The 10,893-nt window shown below is 54.5% G+C and overlaps 2 protein-coding genes across 2 annotated transcripts; one reads left to right on the top strand and one right to left on the bottom strand.

Annotated features, from left to right (window-relative positions):
- Positions 1-82: 82 nt before the first annotated feature.
- On the top strand, positions 83-1,988 carry B3GALT4 (beta-1,3-galactosyltransferase 4). Its single transcript, XM_059178669.1, has 2 exons — positions 83-379; positions 552-1,988. Exon 2 carries the CDS (start codon positions 575-577, stop codon positions 1,721-1,723), a length of 1,149 nt encoding a protein of 382 aa, XP_059034652.1. The 5' UTR covers positions 83-379; positions 552-574; the 3' UTR covers positions 1,724-1,988.
- A 262-nt stretch (positions 1,989-2,250) lies between these two features.
- On the bottom strand, positions 2,251-10,698 carry WDR46 (WD repeat domain 46). Its single transcript, XM_059178655.1, has 15 exons — positions 10,539-10,698; positions 10,219-10,428; positions 10,031-10,111; positions 9,770-9,882; positions 9,553-9,640; positions 9,361-9,422; positions 9,017-9,121; positions 8,779-8,929; positions 8,524-8,659; positions 8,231-8,330; positions 3,394-3,707; positions 3,151-3,245; positions 2,897-2,992; positions 2,635-2,748; positions 2,251-2,522 (listed from the first exon to the last, which is right to left on the bottom strand). The coding sequence occupies exons 1-15, from the start codon at positions 10,605-10,607 to the stop codon at positions 2,424-2,426; spliced, it is 1,833 nt and encodes a 610-aa protein (XP_059034638.1). The 5' UTR covers positions 10,608-10,698; the 3' UTR covers positions 2,251-2,423.
- Between the last annotated feature and the right edge of the window lie 195 nt (positions 10,699-10,893).

The raw sequence follows: 10,893 nt of genomic DNA, 5'->3' as shown, positions 1-10,893 counted from the left end.
GGGATGAAATCCTCTAAATCGTTGACCCGGAAGAGCTGGGGTCCGCAGTGTAGCGGGGGGTCGCGTGTGTGGTTAAGGAAGTTGGCCGCGGCTGCCCCCGCCCGGCGTTCGCCTCAGCGACTGAGGCACACTTCTCCGAACTCCGCTCCCGCCGGCTCGCGCCGAGCCCGCGCCTCCGGGGCTCGGTCCGCCGTGTTTCGTCCGCCGCAGCCGCGAAGCTACCGAGCAGCTTCCGGCGAGGCGGGTGTGCGTGCAGCGCTACACCCTCCCAGGGAGGGGGGCGGGACCCAGCCGCCACCGCGGGCGGGGGAGGGGCTCCTGGCGCTGCAGGGACACCCCACCATGGAGCGGAGCTTTGGGGCGGCGAGGCCCCGACAAGGTAACCTCTCCGCGGTTCCGGCTGTGCCCCCTTTACCCCCACCGCCTCCTGGATCTCGGCGCTCTTCCCTGCTGGTGCTGGCCGCGCGCTCCATCCCAGGCGTGGCCCGTTAGAGTCCAGTCACTGGGAACTGCGGCGTCCGCTCACTAACAGCCCTCCTCTTTCTCTCCAGGTCGCTTCTGATTACCCCACACCATGCCCCTCAGCCTCTTCCGGCGCCTTCTCCTTGCCGCCCTGCTGCTGGTGATTATCTGGACCCTCTTCGGGCCCTCGGGCATCGGGGAGGAGCTGCTGAGCCTCTCGCTGGCCTCCCTGAGCCCGGCTCCAGCCTCTCCAGGGCCGCCCCTGGCCCTGCCTCGCCTCCTGATCCCCAATGAAGAGGCGTGCGGGGGTCCCGGCGCCCCACCCTTTCTGCTCATCCTTGTGTGCACAGCCCCAGAGAACTTGAACCAAAGAAATGCCATTCGGGCTTCGTGGGGTGGGCTTCGTGAGGCCCGGGGGCTCAGGGTGCAGACTCTCTTTCTGCTGGGAGAGCCAGGCTTGTGGCATCCTACCAGGGAACCCCACATCAATCTGGTGCGGGAGGCAGCGGCCCAGGGGGACATCTTGCAGGCGGCCTTCCGGGACTCCTACCGGAACCTTACTCTCAAGACCCTCAGTGGGCTCAACTGGGCAAACAAACACTGCTCCATGGCCCGCTACATTCTCAAGACGGATGATGACGTGTTTGTCAATGTCCCCGAACTGGTGTCAGAGCTGATTCGGCGAGGGGGCCGCTGGGAACAATGGGAGAAGGGCAAGGAGCCACCTCTGAGAGAGGTTGAGTCTGGAGATGAAGACTTGCAAGAGGGGTCCATCTTGAGACAGCCAGTGCCTCTTCTGTACCTGGGCCGCGTGCACTGGCGGGTGCACCCCTCTCGGACACCAGGGAACAAGCACCAGATATCCGAGGAGCAGTGGCCTCCTACCTGGGGCCCTTTTCCACCCTATGCCTCTGGCACGGGGTATGTGCTCTCAGCTTCTGCCGTGCAGCTCATCCTGAAAGTGGCCAGCCGGGCACCTCCTCTGCCACTGGAAGATGTCTTTGTGGGGGTCAGTGCCCGACGAGGAGGCCTCACCCCGACCCACTGTGTCAAGCTGGCTGGAGCCACCCACTACCCCTTGGACCGGTGCTGCTATGGGAAATTCCTGCTGACATCCCATAAGCTGGACCCCTGGAAAATGCAGGAAGCCTGGAAGCTGGTGGGCAGCTCTGACAGGGAAAGGACTGCACCCTTCTGCTCCTGGCTCCAGGAAGTCTTGGGCATCCTGCGCTGTCGGGTAATAGCTTGGCTTCACAGCTGAGAGTGCCTGGGGCCGCAGGAGTGAGGAGCTGAGGGTCAAGCTGGCACCCCCTCCACCTTCTGCAGCCCAGGCCCAAGGCAGGGGGCCCTGACTGGCTGCAGTTGACCAGTTTCCTCTATCAGATGCTCTATTACTGAAGAAATCTAGGGGCCTGGCCTGCCAGCCCCTATCACGGTCGCCAGGAAGAGCAAACCAGTGCTGGGGTGCTTCTCTTCAGCTATGGCAGAGGAGGGGCATAAGCTCCTCAATAAACTTGTTTGTCTACCTCTTCGAGTACAGCGTGATCCTCACCAGGAGTCCAAGAACACAAACTTGGGGAGCCTGGAGGCTGCCAGACCATGCTGGATGGGAAGGACATCGATTGCCAGGGACGTGGGAAAGAGAGGAGGAAGGGTCCTACAGAAAAAGGCTAAGGTCATGGTGATAAGATACAGGGTGGGATAGAAGCGGGATACCAGGACCCCCTGGATCCTAGGGTAGTCCCAGGCTGCGCAAAGGGAGGGGAACAGGTCCCCAGTCTAGACACATTATCCAAAAAAATAGCCATCTTCTTTAATACCAACCCAGCCCAGGAGCCAGCTGTCCCTCACCAGTTGGGGAAGGGGTACACTACCCTCTCCTGATTCCAAGAAACAGGGTCATCTCCCCACAGGCCATCATGGGGACAAACTGTTGTTCTCAGACCACCCTGGAGCATGGCTCAGCGCACAAATCTGTCCAGGGCAGATGGCCGGGCCCTTGGGAGCTTGGCCTTCTCTTGCTTCTGTGGCTGTTGCTCAAGGCTCTGCCGGACTTTATCCTGGGTGGGAAGATGGAGACAGGGTGAGAAGTGGCAGGCTGGCAAGGGCAGAGGCACTAGCAGGATGACACAGGCCGTGGGATGCCTAGCCCACCCCGCAATGATCATTTACCCGGTGCTCCTTGTCCATGACCTTCCTCTTCCTCTTCACCAGGCTTGCTGTCGAGCTGCGGCCCTTCTGCTTTGGCTTTGGTTGGAAGGGAGCCTTGGCCTCGGGGTCATAGCCCTAAGCAGGGAGACAAGGGTGAAATCTAGAACGGCCTTAGAGGCCAGGAACCGTGGCAGCCCCCATCTTCTGTGCCTCCTTCTGAGGACATGGCATGGCAGAGGGGGAGGAGGGGAGGAGGGCCTGAGTACTGGGGCCTGCTCCATACCAGCCTCTCTATCCGTTCCTTCTTCTCTTGCTCCAAAGAGATGACATCAACCTCTGCCAGGGCTCGTGGGTCCAGACAAATGAGCTCTGCAGGTACCTAGAGGTGTCACAGAGGCACAGGAAAGGGTCATGAGCCACAGAAGAATGACCCAAAGAGGGATGGAGGCCATGGGGCTGCTGAGTCCCCCTCTTCCCAAGACCCCTGGGGCATGGGGAGCCTTCCCCAACCCCAACCCCACACAGGCTCATGCTCACCTTCTCCAGCAGGGCCTTCACCTCCCACTCCTGGCGCTGCTTCTGGCTCCTGTATGGATTACTCTCTAGGCCGTCAAAGTTAGGTTCAGCAGCCCCTAGAGGGATGAAGAAGCATGAAGCCATAAACAGAATCCAGTCCAGCAGCTGCAGCCCAACCAAGCCCTTTGTTCCTGGCTGTCCTGAGCCAACCCAAACTTCCACCCAGAGTTCATTCACATGGATCCCATCTCCTGTCCCACTCACCAGGGACCAGCATGCTGGTGATGCCACCACTGTGCCCCACCCCCAGCACATCTTCAAAGGGGCAGAACTGAAGGCCATGCACATGGCCTGAGAGCCGGTGGGTGAGGTAAGGCTGCTCCAGGGAGGGTGGGCTAGCCTTGCCCTGCCCTGCCCATATGTTGACCACATCACCCATGCCCGCAGCCAGCAGTCCCCGCTGGGAAAAGGCCAGATGCCCCGCTCCCTGGGGCAGGGTCCGAGCACTCAGAGGCTGGAACATCCCTCGTAGGTCAAAGATCTTCAGCTGGTGGTCCAGGCCAGAGGTGGCCATGTACCTGGTGGAGAGGGGGGTGGGCAGTTAAATGGATCTGTTGTGTGGGCCTGCTGAGCAGGGCTGTGGCCAAGTGCAGGCATGAAGTCTTGCTGGGGAGAAACAATTTTTATTTCCCTTTTACAGACGAGGAAACCGAAGCTCAGAGAAAGGTGATCAGGGTGAGTGGTAGAGCTAGAATTCAAATCAGGCCTGTCTCTTCAGTGTCTGTCCTCTTAATCAAAGGGAGAGCACACACGCCCATCAGCCAAAGTGGCCTGTTCCACTGCATACAAGGGAACGCAGTGGCTCTGCAAAGAGAAGGACTGTCAGCAATAGTCAGGGAGGACTTCATAATAAAACTGGGATTGGAGCCATTGAAGGTCATTTTCGAGGAAGCACAAGAAACACCTAGCAGGTACAAAGGAAGGAACATCACAGTGTGGAGGTGAGATGGAAACAGAGGTCTGCTTTCGGGATTGGTGGGACATGTGGGTAGCAGGATGAGGACGGGAGCCAGGGGCTCTTTAAACTCGGACTGAAGATGCAGATCTCTGACACTGCTCTCTGGCGATGAGAAACAGACTGAAGGCTGCATGGAGTTGAGAAAAGCTAAGGAAGCAGTGCCGTTGTGCGCTGGAGGACCCCACCCCACCCCGTATTTCCCTGGAAGAAGGGAGGGCCACGCTCTCCAGGAATGTGTACTGCAACTGCTTGTTTTCAGAGATTGGGAGTGTCTATCTTAGGTTCAAGTTGTTCCTCAGAGACGGAGGTTGAAAGGAGACCTTCAAGGCCGGGGGATTAAGTTTACCAAAAGGCCACGGACTCTCTTCTTCGCCTTGGCTGTGAGCCCCAGAAGAGGGGACTGAGGGGTTCCTATGAGAGGAACTAGCCCTGTGATGGGGCTGAACAGAGGCCCAGTTGGAGTCTATTCCAGACACAAGATGATCAGGGCCCCAGCTCCAGCAGAAGGAAAGACCGCCAGTACTAACCAGGAATTACTGAGGGCTCCTGGGACACAGGGTCACTCCTTTCAGTCAACCCACAACCGAAGGGCACATGCTGACTATTCTCCCCACACACACCCACCTTTTGGATCCGCTGCACAAATACCAGCCCACTGGCTGGAGGGCATCCAGGCTGCGCTACCATGCTTCTAAACTTCAGAAAACAGTTTAGCTCTGAGAATCTAATCCAAACCTAATGCAAGCTTCCATAATGCCTTTTTGTTTGTTTGTTTAATTTGACAGAAAGAGAGATCACAAGTAGGCAGAGAGGCAGGCAGAGAGAGAGGCGGAACCAGGCTCCCCGCTGACCAGAGAGCCTGATGTGGGGCTCGATCCCAGGACCCTGAGATCATGACCTGAGCTGAAGGCGGAGGCTTATTAACCCACTGAGCCACACAGGCACCCCTCCATAATGCCTCTTAAGGCAGACAGCAAGCCTCATCTCTGTGGCCCCTGTGCCCTGAGGTGCTCCTGAGGGCGACCAGAGATAAGCAGAGGTGGGCCTACAGTCAAGGACCTGTGCTGTTGTCCAGGTGTGGACCAAATCTCAGGGAACTAAGTGACTACGCCTTGGGCACAGCAGTACTTCACTGAAGCAGCCCAGGGAAAGCAGACCACAGCTTAGACTCAGTGGCCCATAGAGAGCACGCTCCTAAAGCCGGCTGGCACAAATATGGAGTAAAAACGGCTGAGACAAATCACTTAGCCCCAAAGATACAACAACTATGAGAGGACCAGGGAGGGTGGGCCTGAGCATCTGGACAGTTTTCAAAGTTGATGGCTACTAGGCTGTTCCTTTTCCTGTGTTTAAAACCACTTAAAAATAAAGTAACGTAGGGGCACCTGGGTGGCTCAGTGGGTTAAAGCCTCTGCCTTCGGCTCAGGTCATGATCCCAGGATCCTGGGATCAAGCCCCACGTCGGGCTCCCTGCTCGGCGGGGAGCCTGCTTCCCTTCCCCTCTCTCTGCCTACTTGTGATCTCTGTCAAATAAATAAATAAAATCTTTTTAAAAAAATAAATAAATAAAATAAAGTTACGTAGTTTACACCACATATAGAAGATTCCCGCGCAGCAGTGTCAAAGGAGGAAGGCAGCTGTGGGAATGATCAATCTGCCAACAGCACCCAGGACATGCCGGGAGAAGGAAGAACCAGAGGCTGGAAAGTGGTTGCGAGCATCACACATGTTCACAGGAGGCAGCGAGGATGGAGATAACAGACCTCGGAGAGAGCAGCCGGGACTTCACACAGGGTTGTGGACAGTAATGAAGTGACAGCACCAAAGCAAGTAGCATGAGCCTGGGCCTCCAGGAAGCACCCGGTAAACAGCAACTTGGTTCCTGCCCTTACTGCTGGCTGAGGATGATGGGGCTGTGTAGCTAGAGGTGTCAAGTCCAATTCTGGGTGAGAGGAAAATGTGGCAGAAAGGGAACAAGCCAAGGAAGAGCAGGGTGACCTATCCCTTAACAGACACATTCGGTCTAGGGTGACAGAAGACAACTCAGCAGGAACTAAATGCATCTCCTGAGTAATCATTTCCAAAAACTCCAGTCTCCTGTTTCTGTGCATAAAGTAGAATACCGCACCAGGGCAGGGCCAATAGCCCCTTTATCCTTGGACCGCCCCCGGAAGCCCAGGCCCAGAGCCCAGCCCACAGCAAGTGCCCGGGAGTGCCTAAAAAAGAAACAAATTAAGGGGAACACCCACTATTCCCATTAGAGGGAACCTGGGTACAACAGAACACACTGTGTACACATATATACACACGTACACAAACATATGCCTCAGATGGCACACCAGGGCAGCTGCAAACTCTCGAAGAGTAGAAATTCTGAGCAGACCCACCACTCCTACCCCTCACATCACCTGCCAGGCCTAAAGAGAATGATCACTTTTGATGATGCCAAACCGGTGGCGAAAACCAGTGCTCCATACTCCCTGGGCACCAGGCCAAACTTGATATGCCTTAACTCGCTTTAACATTTAGGACGCCTTGGCGGCCTACAGCCCACACTCCAAACAAATCCGGCCACCACCTACTTCTGGACAGCCCTCGAGCTCCGAGTGGTCTGGCCATTTTTAAGTGCCCGGAAAAAATTCAAAAATATTTTGAAACAGGTGAAAATTTGGGGTGCCTCGGTGGCTCAGCGGGTTAAAGCCTCTGCCCAGGCAAAGCCTGGCCAGCCTCGATCCCAGGGTCCTGGGATCAAGCCCTGCATCAGGCTCTCTGATTAGCAGGGAGCCTGCTTCCTCTCCTCCCTCTCTCTCTTTCTGCCTGCCTCTCTGCCTACTTGTGATCTCTGCCTGTCAAATAAATAAATAAAATCTTTAGGAAAAAAAAAAAAAGAAACAGGTGAAAATTATACAGGAGATGCAAATTTCAGCATCTGCAGAGGCAGTTGTTTGGGAGCACGACCCCAGTCGTTCACTGGTTTCTTCTGTGGCCACTTTTGTACTATAGTAGCCTGGGAGAGCCATCAAGACCGACATCACATGTGGCATGTCATCTCTTCGTAACACTGTGGGCGCATGACAACTCGTGGTGACATGGTTATAACTTGACAGTGTTTAAAGTGCCACCTATCTCATCATCTGTATGAAAAGGTCTTTGAAGACAAAATAGGTAAGATCTCTCCACAGATCAAAATTAAGAGAAAAATATTTGCAAATGGAATTGCTGATTCAGAACACTAACTGTGAACCTCAGTTGAGCAAAATGTTATCCTCAAAAGGGAAACCCAATTCTTCCCATTAGTATACCTGTGTTACAAAAATACTATATTTGGTAACTATTATATTTTGAATTTTACTGCTTAAAAATCTGTGATACTTTGTTTTCTCTTTACTCAAATACCTATACAATACACTCAAATTTTCCTCTTGGCCAGCAAAACCTAAAATCTTTACTATATGGCTCTTTACAGAAAGAGCTTTCTGATCCTTGAGCTAGACACTCATCCCTACTCTTGGGGTGAGGAAAGTGTGTGGCACACAGAGGTTACAAAATGTACCCACACTTACATGGCCTGTCAGTGGTTAACCCCAGGATTTATTTATCTTCTTATTTTTTCTAAGTAGGCTCCACACCCATCACGGAGCCCAATTCAGGTCTTATCTCAGGGTCTTGAGTTCAAAGCCTTAAGACCTGAGCTGAGATCAAGAGTCAGATGCTTGGGGCACCTGGGCGGCTCAGTGGGTTAAAGCCTCTGCCTTCAGCTCGGGTCATGATCCCAGGGTCCTGGAATCGAGCCCCTCATCAGGATCTCTGCTTAGTGGGGAGCCTGCTTCCTCCTCTCTCTCTGCCTGCCTGCCTCTCTGCCTACTTGTGATCTGTCAAATAAATAAATAAAAATCTTTAAAAAAAAAAAAAAACAAAACAAAGAATCAGACTCTTAACCAACCGAGCCACCCAGGTGCCCCAACCAGGATTTAAACTAGGCAGCTTGACTGTGAGTCCGAGCTCTCAAAGACACACTGCCCTCTATATCCTTCCACCCAGCTGTTACCTCCCCAGCAGCTCATGACCGAACAAGTGACTTACGTGCCTGTAGAATCTACAGCCACAGCCCGGACTCCACCCCGATGACAGAGGATCTTTGCCAGTGGCTCCTTCATGGCTGGACTCCATAAGGACACGGTACCTGGATGTCAGGGGAGAGGAGCCAAAGTTATTAACAAGCCCTGAGGTGATAACATCTGGGAAGGACAGGGTTTCAAGGCCAAGGAGTAACGAGAGAGATGAATAGGGGCAACCTGAAGGCACTTGGAAAATACAAACATAGAAACAAAGCAGGTCTAGGTGGTCAGAGAGTCCAAGCTCAGCTAGAGACCAACCATTGCTGTGTCCGAGGTGGATGACGGCATTGTAAGGGTTCTTAGTCATGACGTCCAGCCGTCCAGCCCGAGCATTCAGAGCTGCCACAATCTTTCCCACTGACACGTCCAGGTAGGTCAGAAACCCTGTCTCTGACTGACCGAGAGAGAGACACAGAATGAGTCCTGACTGCCCTGTCCTTCTACTGGGATACCAGAGAAGCAACGGTCTTCTCAAGGGCTGCCACCCAATCCCTGTGCTCCACATCCACTCACAGCTGTAGCCAGGAGGAAGTGGAAAGGCAGGAACTCCAGCCGTGTGACTCGGTCACAGCGGCGGATACAGTGGAGCTCGATGCCCTGGTTGTCGTAAATGTGAAGCCAGCGATTCTGAGCAACAGCAAGCAGTGCTTCCGAGTGCAGAAACCTGGAAGTAGGAGTGGAAAGGTTCACTGGGAAAGGGGGATTGGGGGCGGTTATTCAATGAGGAAAGGGATGCCTCACTCCCACTGACCGGATGTCCCGCACTGCCTCCATGACGTTGATCTCACACATGAGCCTCTTTGTTACCCAATCAAGGGCGGCCACATGACCCCGGTGCCCTCCAAAAGCCAGGTGTCTGTTGGGAGCAGGGGACAGGTAGAGCATCAGTGCAGAAAAGCACCCTGACCTGGACCGTGTGAGATCCATCCCACACCGGCCCCTCCTCTATATGCTCACCCACACATGCAAGCAAATCACAGGACCCTCCCCCCACCATCAGCCTAAACATACACTGGTCCAGCCGAGGAGAGCGTGACTGATGTGGTTAAGGAGATGAACCACATCCTAGTTCAAGAGACTGCTATCCAGCCTTACCTCCCAGTTGGGGAGTAATTCAGTCTGTAGGGTCCAAACTGCCTCAAGTTTAAATCAAAGTGCTGAGAGAGGAAAGAGTGCAGGAAAAAAAAATCAGGAAAGAAATGGCTCCTTTCAGTGTTCCCTCTTCTAATCCCCACTTCCATCTTGCTCTGCACCACCAATCCAGCCGGTGGCCCCTTTGCAACTCACCTTGGCTGCACTTGCAATATCCACGGCCTCCACAATGTCAGCCTGGCATATCTTTGCTGTGTCCTCCCCATCCTCCCCTTCCAGAAACCTAGGAGTGAGTGCTAGCGTTGCAGTCAAACTCCCAAATATGCAGTGGGTGTACCAACAGGAAAATGAGAAAGAAAAGCGCCATACCATAAAGCAGGGCCTGAGGAGGCCCACATTGGGGTCCACTTACCCGGGTTCCTCAGCAAGCAGTAGCTCAGAACGAGCAGCTTTAATACTGATTTCCTCTTCCTCAGCCTCAGCCACCTCAAGTCGGCTTCGGGTTTTGGGCTTCGAATGTGGCAGCTATAACATCGTTGGTCGGGGAAAAGTGAGCGAGGAAACAGACATTGTTTAGGGTCCCAGGAGAGCCATCCAGGACCTCCCCACCCCCTCCAATTCAATCATATACTCCCGGGTTGCAACTTCTCCCCATTCTCCAGCTGGTCTTCACCTTTTTGGATTTGTCAATGCGACGGAACTTCCGAGCCGCCTCCACAGGGACGGGGGCAGGGCCTGGAAATGGATCCTGGGCCTGGGGAAGAAGAAACAATCAGCAAACAGGCTAGGGTTGACCCCAATCCTCGCACCCGTGAAGCACAAGGCGACTTGTCCCACCACCTTATCAGGTCCCAGGCTTACCCCGGACACGCTCCGCTGAGGCTCAAGATTCCTCCCTTCTCGGGGTTTCTTCGGGAGCTGAGGTTTCCTGGAGACCCGAGACTTCTTTGCTATGTTAGTGTTCTTTGGCCTCTGGGGGCGAAGCTCACGATTCCTCTTCTTGTTACGAGGGAGCCCTGGAGAGGCTCCCGCAGCGGTTAGAGTTTCTTCGTCCCAGTACCTCCGCGGTTTCTACGGGCACATCAGAAGCTCTAATACTCCGTAGCCCGCGCCGCGCCCCGCCCCCCTGGGACCCCGCAGCTAGAAACTTCCCTTCCATCCTAGGAAGGAGACATCTCTACCTTCCTCTTGGCCTTAAGTCTGTTCTTCTTGGGCGGCACATCCTTGCTCGGTTTGGGGGCTGTTTCCATCTAATCCACCCGAACAACGATCCACGTGCAAACTCCTCTCAGTTGTCCCACAGACGGCTTGAAAACTCCCGGAAGTCCGCCTTCCTTTATCCAATCAGCGCCTACCAGGTCTGAAGCCTTCTAGGCGCCATCTTGAATAAGGGCCCATTCTCTCGAGGGGCGGGGCAGGCCTTGATCCAGCAATCTGGAGCAGCAGCTTATGCCGGAGTAATGAAAGAAAGGTAGTCTGGAGCTGGGGCCTAAGTAACGGTGCGCATTCTTCTTCCGGGTTCGTGTCCCCGTCTTG

The sequence above is a fragment of the Mustela lutreola genome, chromosome 6, assembly GCF_030435805.1.
Source record: "Mustela lutreola isolate mMusLut2 chromosome 6, mMusLut2.pri, whole genome shotgun sequence".
NCBI classification, from domain to species: domain Eukaryota; kingdom Metazoa; phylum Chordata; class Mammalia; order Carnivora; family Mustelidae; genus Mustela; species Mustela lutreola.
This window is presented reverse-complemented; position numbering and strand designations above follow the sequence as displayed.

Coding starts and splice junctions, on each gene's coding strand:
- WDR46 (XM_059178655.1), bottom strand. CDS start 10,607: ATGGAAACAGCCCCCAAACCGAGCAAGGATGTGCCGCCCAAGAAGAAC. Junction 8,660..8,778: donor ACTTCCTCCTGGCTACAGCT/GTGAGTGGATGT, acceptor TCTCTCGGTCAG/TCAGAGACAGGGTTTCTGAC. Junction 3,708..8,230: donor GCTGTAGATTCTACAGGCAC/GTAAGTCACTTG, acceptor CCTCTCCACCAG/GTACATGGCCACCTCTGGCC.
- B3GALT4 (XM_059178669.1), top strand. CDS start 575: ATGCCCCTCAGCCTCTTCCGGCGCCTTCTCCTTGCCGCCCTGCTGCTG.